The 13178-nt window shown below is 44.7% G+C and overlaps 1 protein-coding gene across 2 annotated transcripts; it reads right to left on the reverse strand.

Annotated features, from left to right (window-relative positions):
• Nucleotides 1-747: 747 nt before the first annotated feature.
• sncgb (synuclein, gamma b (breast cancer-specific protein 1)) lies at nucleotides 748-12658 on the reverse strand. Of its 2 annotated transcripts, XM_037082079.1 has the most exons (6): nucleotides 12164-12658; nucleotides 8015-8056; nucleotides 6489-6616; nucleotides 5686-5703; nucleotides 4351-4392; nucleotides 748-3321 (listed from the first exon to the last, which is right to left on the reverse strand). In XM_037082079.1, exons 1-6 carry the CDS (start codon nucleotides 12282-12284, stop codon nucleotides 3313-3315), a joined length of 360 nt encoding a protein of 119 aa, XP_036937974.1. In that variant the 5' UTR covers nucleotides 12285-12658; the 3' UTR covers nucleotides 748-3312. The 2 variants fall into 2 exon arrangements, with proteins under 2 accessions (XP_036937974.1, XP_036937975.1); XM_037082080.1 differs by lacking the exon at nucleotides 5686-5703 and having other exon boundaries at nucleotides 12164-12632.
• Between the last annotated feature and the right edge of the window lie 520 nt (nucleotides 12659-13178).

Consider the following 13178-nt stretch of genomic DNA (forward strand, 5'->3'; position numbering starts at 1 on the left):
AAATAAACTGAACTTTGCTTTTGTGCCGTTTCATACCACCCGACTACAGAGCAGCGTCTGTGCTCAGGCTGTTAGACTCCTCAATTCACCCTCAGAACTCCACTATAAAAAAAATGTTTAAATGATGTAACTTATCCAACCCAGAAAAGCTTCAGACAGGTGAGTTATTTTTTCTTTTTATTTTTTTGAATTTAAGTATAAAATAAATTTAACCATTAAATTATAATAAATACTAACGGCTCCCTCCTAGAAATGTCGCTCATGAGCCTTCTCATTAGCACACAATATAATTCAGCAGTATTTGGATCCTTTATTTCAGTGACAGTACTAATGCTATCCTGTAAAAAACACTAACAAATAATACTAATGATATTAGTTACTAATAATTAAAGTAAAAATTCCTGCATTGAGAGCATAATTTTAGTGTAGGTTTGTTAGTATAATCTGGAAAATGTAACTAGGGTCGAGGGAACAAGAGCGATGCTAACTTCTGGGTTAGCCAACAGAAATATGTCATTGCTATTCAACTCCATGTTATTATATGTCAGGGGACTGTGCATACTGCCACCGTTTAGGTACAAGTACAACTACCTCAACATTTTTACTTTTAGTACTTGAGAAAATGTACTTCGTTATATTCCACCGCTCATTTTAGCCCCTCGAGGTTTCTCGGGCACTGACTGAGTGATAACATTTTTGTCTTATTGTGTCCCACCGTTCCACGTCTTCAAAGAAACCTCGACACAGTTTCTGGATTTCAACAAAACCTTTTTAATTTCACCGGTACTGTTTATAAAATCAGCGAGTCTGCTTTGATGCCAACTTAAACATGGTGTGCGGTTCGTGTTCGTGTTTGTGTAGTTGAGGTGGGATTTGTGATCGTGTCTGGTTTTGTGTGTGTGTGTGTGTGTGTGTGTGTGTGTGTGTGTTACTACAAGTGTAGTGTGTGTGTGTGCGTGTGTGTGTGTGCGTGTGTGTGTGTGTGTGTGTGTGTGTGTGTGTGAATATCAGATTGCTTGATAAGGCAACATGCAGTCATCAGTTTCCACTGGCCTCAAAGTAAAAACACACAAACCTGCTCCATACACGCACACATACACGCACATACACACACACACACACACACAATTTGCTGGCTGAACCGGTTCTGTGTTAACACACACACATATATATACACACACACATACAGTGCATACAGACACACACGCTGAAGCCGGGCAGACAAGCAGTGGAAGGGGGCATCACACCGACTGAGAGGGGCGGTGGATCCTCTGATTGGCTGAGACAGTTGATGGGCGGGAGCTTCGGGACAGCCGGGGTTTTCAGACGAGTCAGTGAGAAAATAAAAACTACTCTTAACGAACAACTAGGTATCCCAGAATTCAAGCTGTACACGAAACTACACACAAAACCCGAGCCCTCCTCTCTCAGCGAATGTTTTTCATCACAGAAGTCTGAATAACTTGCACCTGACGGCATGCAAACCAGTTTCACAAAGACTAAGAAGCAACTACACGATAACAAGAGGTGATCATTATCAGCTGCTCATTTTTCCTCCTTGAGTAAAGCTTTATTTTTTTCCCCCGTTTTCCCCCTTTAATTTCCCCTGAAGTAGCTTTAAATTTGATCTTATATTCTGTGTCAGCTTGTTTTTGACGCTCGTTGAGGGGAAATCTTCACGCCCATTAAAAAAAAAAAGAACGGTTTCAAATTTAATGCACATTTCCCCGTTAAAGTCATATTTTTTTTGTAACAGACTCACTTTACAAAGATATTACAGTCAGGCAACTGTGGTTATTTAACATGAGACAGAGCAGTTTTACTTCTTGGTACCAGTTTGAGAAGCAACGTTCAAAAGTCATCACAATTTAAAAGAGAACTAATTCCAGTTGTCTGCAGGGAGATTCCTATGTCGATCAAATCCGATGAACATTTCTTCAGCTAATATCTTTGTCTCTTTCTGCACAACGATTTAAAGGGGTTCTAAGTTGCAATTTCTAGACATGTATATGTTTTAATCGTTGTTTTTTCCTGGCCATATGTGAGCGGATTGTAACATGACTCAAAAAACGAGGCCATTCCCATCTATCTCAGTTGCCTATGTAAGCCTGAAGGATGCTAGGTTCCCTCGAATCTGCTAACTGAGAGCAATGGTAACTAACGTTAGTCCGCTGAGGTCAACAAACAACAGTGTGACACAGAATCCATGGAGCCCCTTAGACGCTTCGCGAGAGGCTTCTGAATTTCCCTGCAAAAAAATATAAAAAAATAAAAAATGAGCGCTTCGTATTGCTTCCTGGTTAATGACGCTGCAATTACAACCCTGTTTTGTTTTTTGTTTTGTTTTTTTTTTATTTTACACGTCGAGGCGAAAAAACACGCGCGAAGCCACACGAAGCTACACGGGACGACCGCTACTCTACGGTTTACAACACGAGACGAGTCATTCTACACATCTGTTCATGCAGTCTAACGTAGCTACCTAACTACTGCACACACACACACACACACACACACACACACACACAACAGAATGATATCTGTCCTCGATGCAAACCATTTCCCCCCTTGCACAAGCCTCTGGAGATTTATTTTACACGCCAGCAGCTACACATGCACGCACACACACACACACCTACGTATAAGCTACCACACGCACACAGACAGCAGATCACACACCCTCTCATACCCTGCCTCAGTTACTGTTACTGTTGTGGACTGCAGAGGCTTGACACACCCAAGATTTGACATGTTTGCCCGGGGTGTGCGTACGTGCTGGCATTGACTGTAGGTACTGTATGTGTGCATTCCATGCATGTGTTGAATGAAAGGTGTGCCTGTGTTTTGTTTGTGTGTACGTGTGTGTTTGTGTGTGTGTGTGTGTGTGTGTGTTTGCGTGTGAGGTTTCCCTATAGGTTGGTAGGCGTGAGGGGTGGTGGAGGGAAGGGATTGGTAACAACACCAGGGTTCATATCAGGACGACACTAACACACACACACACGGGTGAGGCGAGGGTAAGACGGGCGGGTGGAGGAGAAGCTACAGGCTGCAGACAGTCAGAGGGGAGGAGGAGGAGGAGGAGGAGGAAGAGGGGGAGGAGGGGTGAGGACAGGTGGCTGCTTGGGGGGAGGAGGTGTGAAGAAGCAGAGGGGGAGGTAAGAGCTGAGGTGCGGCATCCGGAAGAGTCTGTTTTAGTTGATTTTGGTTCTGTAAAGTCACAAAAAAATATGTTGAACATCTGAAGTCTGGTACAGCGAGGCGAGGGGAGCGAGGGGCCGCCGGAGAGCACGGGAGGGGAGGTCCTGAAGAAGACTAATACCCCTGGAGGGAAGGAAAGAAGGAAACAAAGATAGAAACACAAGTCAGTGGTGGAAAGTAACTAAGTGCATTTTGCACTGCTAAGAGGGAAACTCACTCCAGCATTTTCAAACCAGGGCCCAATGTCGACATGTTTCGGTGTGTAAATGATTCGTGTTTAGCAAAAGTTTTGCAATCGGTACTCCAGATCGCCAAAGATGGCTGCGGTGTAATCCTTTGGGGCGACTGCGAGCGATGAAGGTACATCCACTTAAAGTGCAGGCTGAGTTCTTTATCCACAGACAACATTACAGAAACAATCCCTACAGAAAAGAGACCTTTGTTTATCAAGTAGTGAGATCAATTTGGTTACCAGAAAGGTCTCGTTCTGGATTCTCAACAGCTGAGCTGCTGCAGGAAGGCGACAGAGATGAGTTTGGAGTTTATGTCGAGGAACTGCCAGCGGTCATTTATCCTCAAAGTTGTAGCTGAATGTTAAAATGGGCTCTTCTCCTTTAACGAGACTTGTTCTTGTCACAAAAAAAAAGATCTCCCTCTGTAGGAATCATTTCTAAGCCGCAGTTGCCCCAAAGGATTTCATTGCAGCAGTATCAGCTCACATCGACTGGACTGATAGAAACCTTTTGCTTAGTATAAATCATTTAAATAAAACATGTTAATTGGGGCCCAGGTTTGAAAATACTGGAATTTCCCCTTAAAGTACAATTTCGAGGTACATTTTGTGCTGCTCTGTACTTCTACTCCGTGGTTGAAGTAATCCGACCATTTAGAGCAGAAATAGTACACTTTAAAAATACTAATTAAAAGTGAAGGTGTGCATTCAAAACCCTCAGTGTCATCAGCAAAAAGTTTGAAAAGTAAAAGCACTAACGTCTGTTAGTGTGCACTGAAGCATCAGTATCAACAATGTGATAATGTCACACAGAGCACAATATGGGGACATATTTATCAAAATGCTTTTATGCTGAGGTTTTTGTATGTAAAGCTTCTGAGTTAAGGCGTTGCTCAAAACACTGGAACCTGTTTACTCACCTCTCCTCCTTCCCCACCCTGTTCCATTCCTCCATATTCGCCCTGTAGGAGGAGACGAGAAGAATAAATCAGTCTCAAAATGTTGTCAAGGTTTGTCTGAGACGGTGAAAGGATGAGGTGATGGCAGGGTGGAGGGCCTCAAGCACCAATCTCCTTCTAGCTTTCGCTTTCCTCCAGCTCTGATGTAACAAAGCAGTTAACAGAGACCATGCTTTCGGGTCAAGTTGACTCTTGCCATCATGCTTCAGATGTTCCCCAGGGGTCTGTTAGTCAGATTAAAGCGCCACAGCATGTTAAGAGGCTCCAGGTGCATGCCATGAATACATTAACTGCTTTATCTGGCGTGCTGGAGATGCGGCTGAGAGCTCGAATGTAGCTTAATGCTACACAGAGGAGCTACATGGTTAGAGATGGGAGAATTTTTAGTATCATCACCCTTAATCATACAAATGACCGAGCGTCTGAGAGGTCGGGGGGGGAACAGTTTGCACTATTCAGAGGAGGAAACTGTGAATTAGTGCTTGATTAGGTTTGATTCAATGGAAGCTTTTAGCGTTGGCTGCCAAACATGGCAGTAATTCAGCCAAACGTGTCTGCAAACCACAGATTTGTTCACATTCATACGTGCAATATTGACATTTTTAGAAAAATTGTCGTTATTTTTTTGATATTACATGTTTATGTCCTGATTATGAAAACAGGAGGTGGAGAGGACGGTGGCCGAGTTTGCAGACGAGGAAGCTGCCAAGCCACTGACTACAGTTCAAGACCGCGTTTCAACATTTGTAAGGATGAAATGTTTTGAAAATGATCTCCATATTTCGATAATGATATTCTATTACGCCAAATCACTTCACGTTAGTGGCCTGCTGAGGAGAAGTTGGACGGAAACTTGTTGGAAGTTAAGTTGCAAGTTGTAATTATTCTGGGAATTAAATGTGAGTTGGTAATTAGTTACCAACTTCTTACTATGAAATTCCTGGACTTGTTATGTATCAGTGGTTTGCAGAAACGCACATTTCCAACATGTATCATTGGGTTGAGGAAAGTGTTTTGAATTTTGGAAGCATCACAGCAGCTTCTCTTTCCTTTCTCCCCCTCTCGACGCTCACTTGCTGGACTATTAGGTAACACGCACTAAGATACCAGTTCATCAGGTTCACTTGTGCCATTTAATGTAATCCAATGTGACTGGTTCTGCAGGAAAAGTCACATTTACTGCAGCTATACTAGATTAAATCATGCAGGCGTAGCTAACAAACAGAGGCATGCAGACTAGCCGCTCTGTCTCTCTCCCCAAATATCTCCCCACACAATGCTCTGTCCAACAGGCACCTCGTATACAGGCTCCTCCTATCAGGAAAAACACAGATGAGACACAAACAGCGTCAAAGACAGAAGTTGAGAAGGACAGCAACACGGAACGACACACGAGACAGAAGCGTTGCCACGAGACAAGACGTGCAGGAAAGACACAAAGGTTAGATGTGAGGTCATCTAATGTCCAACAAGAGAGTTCAAATCATTAGAGCAGATGTAGAGAGAGCCGCCGCTGTCACAAATCAACTAGTGTAGGTCACATGTTTAATAACTTTACAAGGCAGCTGTACGGTGCATTTGAGCTTTAGTGCAAATACACAATGGTTCTTCATGTTTTAGGGCTTAAGTGACTGATGATAAACCAATAAATCTGCCAATTAGCTCACTGAAGATGGATGTAATTGATAAGAAATGTTGAACTAGGACAAATTTGAGGGATCTGTATCAAGATTGTTTATTTATTCTATGTTTCTGTTTTTAAAAAGGACAAAAATCATCATTAAACTATTTAAGATTATCAATAATCATATGATCCTATACATTTATGTCACCTATCAAATATAAATGTTTAATATTTCCTGGTTTTCTCTGTTTTAGATGATTGTAAAGTGAATATATTTGCTGCTTCACCTATAAGAAGAGCCACATTTTAAATAACTTATGGGTTATCTGGATTGAATTGCTTAGTAATAATAAAAAAACATTCAGTAGATTTGAAACTGAAGTGTGCCTGCGGCTCTCTGTTGTGTTTAATATATGAGGAGGGCTCCATCTTGTGGCAGCTGTCTGTGTAACCCATGGTTACCGGGATGACCGACCTGGTTCATCAATCCGGTCGACGCGGCGACGTTCTCCACCCCCTCCACGCCTGCCTGTGACACTTCGTTGGCCCCGGCAACCACTTGGTCCCCGACGATGTTGGTCTGATCCACGGTCCTGTTGGCCACTGAGACCCAGATGGAGGACAGTTAGTGACACCGGGCCGCTTCCATGGAGTCAGAGTTTTTGAAAAATAATTTCCTTTTGCTCTAAAATGCTTTAACATTCACTCCAACTATTTTCATTTTTACAATAAAATGTGCGGTGTATTAAATCTCTTTAAATGCCTTTTCTTGTTGTCTTTACATCAGTGAAATGGGGGGACAGAGCTAGATACGGCAACCCCACTTGGACAAACCACATACAGAACTACACTAGAGGTGGAAATTACCAATAATTGCCGATAATAAATATTTCAAACGGAGCTGTGTTGTTATAATGAAGCTCTGAGGGGCAAGTGAAGGCTTTTTTTTTTTTCTGGTGATGCATTTTCTAAGTCTGCGTTTTCTCTCCTGCGATTAGAACTGGTGGGGAAAAAAGAAAAAAAAAACATTTTTTCCAAGATCCTCAAAGTAATTTTGTTTTTTGGTCTTTTTGCATGCATAAAACAATAATAATACTATTACTACTACTACTAATAATAATAATAAATCATCCAGATTCTTTTTCATTTTTAACCCCCACATGTTTTCACAGATGGAGAAAAAATTCAAGAGCTAGCAAAACTTTTCCTGGCAAAACATTTTTTTTACTCTCCCATCAACTCTCAAGTCATAAACATGGGAGAGAATTCAGCTCAGATCAGACTTGGAAAATGGAAAACCAGAAAAAAAAAGCCTTCCCGTGTCTCTCAGGGCTTCCGTAGCTTAGCATATCTTTGATGTTCATATTTCTGTTACTGTGTACCAACTCCAAACTACACTTTCGTGCTTTGGCGAGCCTCTTTGGCTTAGAATGATAATGTGTAACACACTGAAAATGTTTTATTTTTAATGCTCATACACACGCATGAAACAGATAAGTCGAGTAAGCTGATGAAAGTGTAAATTGACCTTCACTGGAATTTTTGTCATCATGAAAGAGTTCTTTCACGACATCAACTGTCTCGGTTATCTCATTAAAACAATGTCGTTAACAAAACTGGCCAGAATATTTGCAAAAAAAATTAACATTGCGTGAAAAATCTTTCGTAACGGAAGAGAAAAGACATCAAGGATGAAGACTAAGTGTCTGTTTCTGCAAATATGGCGGTCTGATTAACTGGACGAGGCGACTTGACTCAGGCAGTGTTTTCACCCTGGACAAATGTTCTCAAGACGGACAAACACACACCTGAGAGAGGAAGAAAACACACCTGACTGCTGGATAACCGGTACAAAAAAAACATAGGTGTGTGTGTGTGCTTCCCACAGACGTTTGGTGAAAGATGGAGCACTGTGGTCTCAAACACACACACACACACACACACACACACACACACACACACACACACACACACACACACACACACACACTTTATCCTTACCTGTGTTTACTGATGACACAACGCCCTCCTTTGTCTTACTGCCTGAGGGTCAAACAGAGATTACAATCAAATCAATGAACATAACCAGAGTTCTCACAACATGTTTTAAACTTCCTTCTTTTGACAGCTTTAGCCGAAGACCGTTGTTGAATTATTTTACATTTCAATGGATTAATCTTTTGTCTTTTAATCAGCGAGGCACCTTCAGGATGTGAGCCTGAAATTTTCATCATTCTTACTCATCATGAATCAATCCGTGGCCCTCACACCTGACTGACAGCTGAAGAATTTAAAATATATTTCATGATGTCATTAGAAAAGAGAAAACTTGTTTCAAATAAAAATGCTGAACATTTGCATCACTGTAATTATGTGATGCTGCTCAGTGTCCTGATGTGTCTCCCTGCAGCTTTAAAGGAACAGTTCACCAAAAAGTGAAGATTCAGTCATGATCTTCTCACGGCGGTGCCGATGGAAAGTCAGCTGGAGTTTTGTTGTCCACAAAACATTCCTTGAGTTTCACAGCGCTGCAGCGTTCTCCTGATCAGCCGAAACACGAAATGGTTCCAAATTTTGCTGTAATCGAAGTCTCCAGAAGCCGCCAGATCCCAAATTGATTTGAAAAGTCATTATTTACCCCATTTTTTTAAGCTAAAATCTTCAGTCGCTGAGCTTAAAGCTAGCAAACACTAACATGGAGTGGGTGCACAAGCTCAACCTCAAATCGAGGGGAAGAATAACGTCTTTTCACATCAAATTGGCTTTTGCAGACTTTGATGAAATGGAGCCATTTTATGTCTTTTTTCATACGGTTGCATTTCTTTAAACAAGTCCCCGTCTACTTCACTTCAGGAGAGCGCTGCAGCGCTGTTTTGCTGTGAAAGCTCCAGAAATGTTTCGCAGACTATGAAACTTTAACTTTCCATCTGCTCGTGCGTGTGTGTGCAGTAACTGAATATTAATTTTTTAGGTGAGCTCCTCCTTTAGATGGAATTTTATCCCCTTTTTTGTCTGCTCCGATCGATATAGTTCCCATTATCTTTCCCCTCCAGCCTTGAGATATTAGCGAGCTCTACAAATCTCAGCTGGGTTTTTTGGGAAATATTTTTTTTTGTTGGAAAACATCTCGTGAACCGCAGTGCTCTGTATCTCCCCCTCTGCTCAGCAGCACTTTGCTCATTATAGTATGATCCCGAGCAGATTAAATTGTGGTTATATAATCTGCCAGAGCAGCGGGCGGATGGGACGAGAGAGAAATATCTGCTGAAAGAGATGAAAGGGAACAAATGGGGAGGAAGGTAGAGAACCCGGGGAAGGAAAAGCTCGAGTAAATCTGCAGAACACAACACGAGCTCGTGCACAGCGACTCTCCCTGCACACGGATGCAGATGCTGCCATCCACCCGTCCTCCTCCTTCCTCCTGCATCCCTCCATCTCTCTGCACGCTCCCCGTGCTACATGAGCCACGTGCCTCAGTACCGAGCAATACTGCAGCACAGGCCGACACACGTTCACACACACACACACACACACACACACACACACACACACACACACACACACACACACACACACACACACACACACTGCAATGACACAGCTTCTTTCTCCCTGTCGACAGGGGGAGCCCCTCGAGTGTCACTGTGAATATGTGAGCCCGTCTGTCACCATCACTCGGGTCAGTGTGTGGATGGAGTGTCTGCATCCTCTTCTTCTTCTTCTTCTTCTTCTGGTGAACCTTCTCGACTTCCCCTTGGACGTTAATTATTAAAACACTGCTCGGGCAGAAGCAGAAGAAGAAGCAGAAGCAGTTGCAATCCCATGTGAGGCACAGAGGACACCGGGAAGCAAGGAAGCTATCTTTTTTTTTTTTTTTCCAACAATAATCCAAACGATAAATAATAATCCCGATGGATAAATGAAGATTGTGGGGATTAGAGTGTGTCAACGCTTTCCCCTTATTATGAAATAATGCATTAAACGTGCAAAAATAATATGGCTTTGGTCTGTTTATTTTTCAGTCAGGGGCGGATTTATGCTTCAGCAGGGCCTGATGAGATGAACGCCCAGACGTGCCCCTTATTTAATGAGCAATCCTGTCAATGGGGGGCGGCGGATTTGCAGCAGTGTAGAAGACATAATGTGCACTGAGGCATTCACTGCACACACTCAGCCTCAGAATGATGAAACAAACTACATAGATTATAATTACGAGAATAATTAGAACCTTTTACTTGAAAACTGTGCAGAAAATCAGTGGTTAGAACCTTTTCTAGCTCCTTCTGTGATGAAAAATCGGATTGTTCTGATACACAATCCACCAGTAAATGACATGCAGATGAAATAATAGGTCTGGGGTGCTAAAACGGTACAACAGAAGGTTTTTTTTTTTTTGGAGCTTTTTTCGTTCAGCAACTCTGGGGATTTTCCTGTTTTCCGTCCGGATCTCGACACTGTGTCCTGGTCCACATGCTGACGTCTGCACTCTGCCGCAGGCGGCTACAGTGTTTTATCGGAGCCATCGACTCGCCTCACTTCAGCGATCACACCCCCCTCTCCTCTTCCTCCCCCCTGTGATCTGGGTGTCTCACTTTCTTTTTCATCCTCTTACCTTTCTCCTTTCTCCCCCTCCCTCCACTCTCTCCTCTACCTGAACCTCATCCCTCCACCCTCCACCTCCATCATCCCTCCATCGCTGCATGTCAACTCTCTCTTTTCTGTCCCTCCATCTGTTCGTGCAGGAGCCACGAGACCAGAAGCTCAAAGCTGTTTTTTTTTTTTCCTGACATAACACCCCTCCCCTCCTCTCTCTCTCTGTCTCTTTTCGCTCTCTGTCCCCCCCTCCTGTGTGCATCCCTCCATCTTTGGATGGGTGGCGGTGGTGGTGGTGTTGGAGGGGGGTGGGTTTAAGAGCAGTGGGGGGAGGAAGGAGGTTAGTCATCGCAGCAGCAGCAGCAGCAGCACTCACTGGCAGGCGAATCCTGCTGCTGCAACGCCACACATCAACACAAGGATGGGGTGTGGAGGGTGGAGTGGGGGGGTTGATGGGAGAGCAAATTGCTGCAGTGCTCAAGTGATCCTTGCCCGGTGCACCTCACCTCACCTCCCTCACCCCCTCCTCCCCTCCTCCCCCCTCCTCCTGACTCTCTCTCATCGGTGGAGACTCTCCGTCCGCTTGCATCGTCGTTGTTAAAGATTTTGGGAGCTGCTTGTGTGACGGCGCCGAAGAAGGGACGGACTGCGGATGACGACGAAGACTTCCACTCGGCTAACTCCTCACCCGCCCTCCTACTTTTACATCCCCCCTCCCCTCCTCTCCCCTCCCCTCTCTTCTCAGGCGGGCCTGAAAGCCTGGTACTCAGGGTAACCTTGAGATGTGACGCATTAGCTGCTCGGGCTAATATCGAAGTGCTTGAAACTACAGCACGACTGTGAGGCCGCTTCAAACAGGGATTACATTTGTGCCTTTTGAAATGATCAGTCCTCACGTGACCACATCTTTAATTGTGAATCTATATTTAATGGCCGTGCACATACCTCAAAAAAACTGAGTGGCAGCCCATTAAAATGTGGGTCAGATGTATTCTGTGATTAATTATTTACAGTGACTTAATAAAAGGCAGATAAATGAAGCCTCTGGGGGACTTTATCGCTGCGTTCGGTCCATCACCACTTGCCCGTCCGCAAAACCATTAAATGTGAATAAAATAAGACGTGTCGAGGCGCCGCAGACGTCACGAGATCCTGCAGAATCCACTGCTCTTCCTCTCTTCTCTTTTTCTTTTATTCTCCCCCCCTCCAAGTCCTCCACCAGTTCCTGTCCTTCCTGCAGCCCACTTACAACTTTCTCCACCTCCATCTCCATCTCACCTCCCCTCCTCACTCCATCCATCAGACCCCCACCCTCAACCCTGCACCATTCCTGCAGCAGTTTCCTACCAGTGCTCACTCCATCCCCTCCTCCTCCTCCTCCTCTTCTTCCTCGGTCCCTGTCACTTCACACAAGTGTCCCAGACACGGACACCCATGGGACCCCACCTCAGACACATGATGCAGCCACCTTAAAAAAAAAAGTGAGTGCACCCCCCTCCCCACCCCATCTTACAAACGTACCTGTTTTCGCCTCCACAGATAAGATGTGTTACGTACCTACATACATCACCCCTTCCTTGGTTTTGGCTGCCGCCTCCTCCATGCCGGCTTTGGTCTTCTCTGCGGCGGCCACCACCCCCTCCTTGGCCATGGAGAACCCCTTCATCAGTACATCCATTTTGGGCGATGAGACGGCTGGGCTCCCCTGCTCCAAACGGGCCTGGCTTGGCTTGGCTGGCTTGCTGGTGCTTACAGTGAGCGGGCGGAAGAGATGATGTGAGATGTCAGAGTGTGTGTGTCTGTGTGAGGATGGGTGTGTGTGTGTGAGAGTGTGTGTGAGCGCGTGTGCCGGTGGCTCCTCCTCCCTTTGGTGCTACAACAGAGGACGGAGAGGACCGCACAGCAGGGCTACAGCAGGCAGACTGAGAGGAAGAAGGGGGAGGAAGCAGCCGGTACGCACGAGATGTAGAGAAGAGGAGGAGGAGGAGGAGGAGGAGGAGGGACGACCGGATGCTGCAGCATTTTTAAGTCATGCTGCAGCCACTCCTCCACCCGTCATCCATCCATCCATCCTTCCATCCATCCTCTCTCCTCCGGCTCTGCTGTTTGCATGTTTTGACTGACACGTTGCCGTGGACACACCTTTCCCCAGACGCTGAGCTCGTGTGAGCACCGTTACATAACCCGAGAAGCATCACACGCCTTGTGAGATTATGTCACTTAATCTGGAAATCCACGATACGATTCCCCCCCCTTTTCTGATTTGGAGTGTGTTTGTCTGATTATGTCAACATTTGTATCCGTCACGTCATGAAAGGCTTCACTGAACTGAATTTAACTGATTTTGAGGGAGAGGAAAAAAAAAGAGCATTTTTGTATCGAGAGGAGAGAAAATGCTTGGTCATCGCCACCTGGATGAGTCACAACTGCCCCTCCCTCTTCCTCCTCCTCTTCCTCCTCCTCTTCCCCATCATCCCATTCCTCCCAGACATGCCGACTCAGCAGCACAGCGATTTCTGGGTACAGTTTTGATGAGACAACAGTCCAAATTTTTTGTGCCACCTTTTTTACA

The sequence above is a fragment of the Acanthopagrus latus genome, chromosome 20, assembly GCF_904848185.1.
Source record: "Acanthopagrus latus isolate v.2019 chromosome 20, fAcaLat1.1, whole genome shotgun sequence".
In the NCBI taxonomy this organism is placed as follows: domain Eukaryota; kingdom Metazoa; phylum Chordata; class Actinopteri; order Spariformes; family Sparidae; genus Acanthopagrus; species Acanthopagrus latus.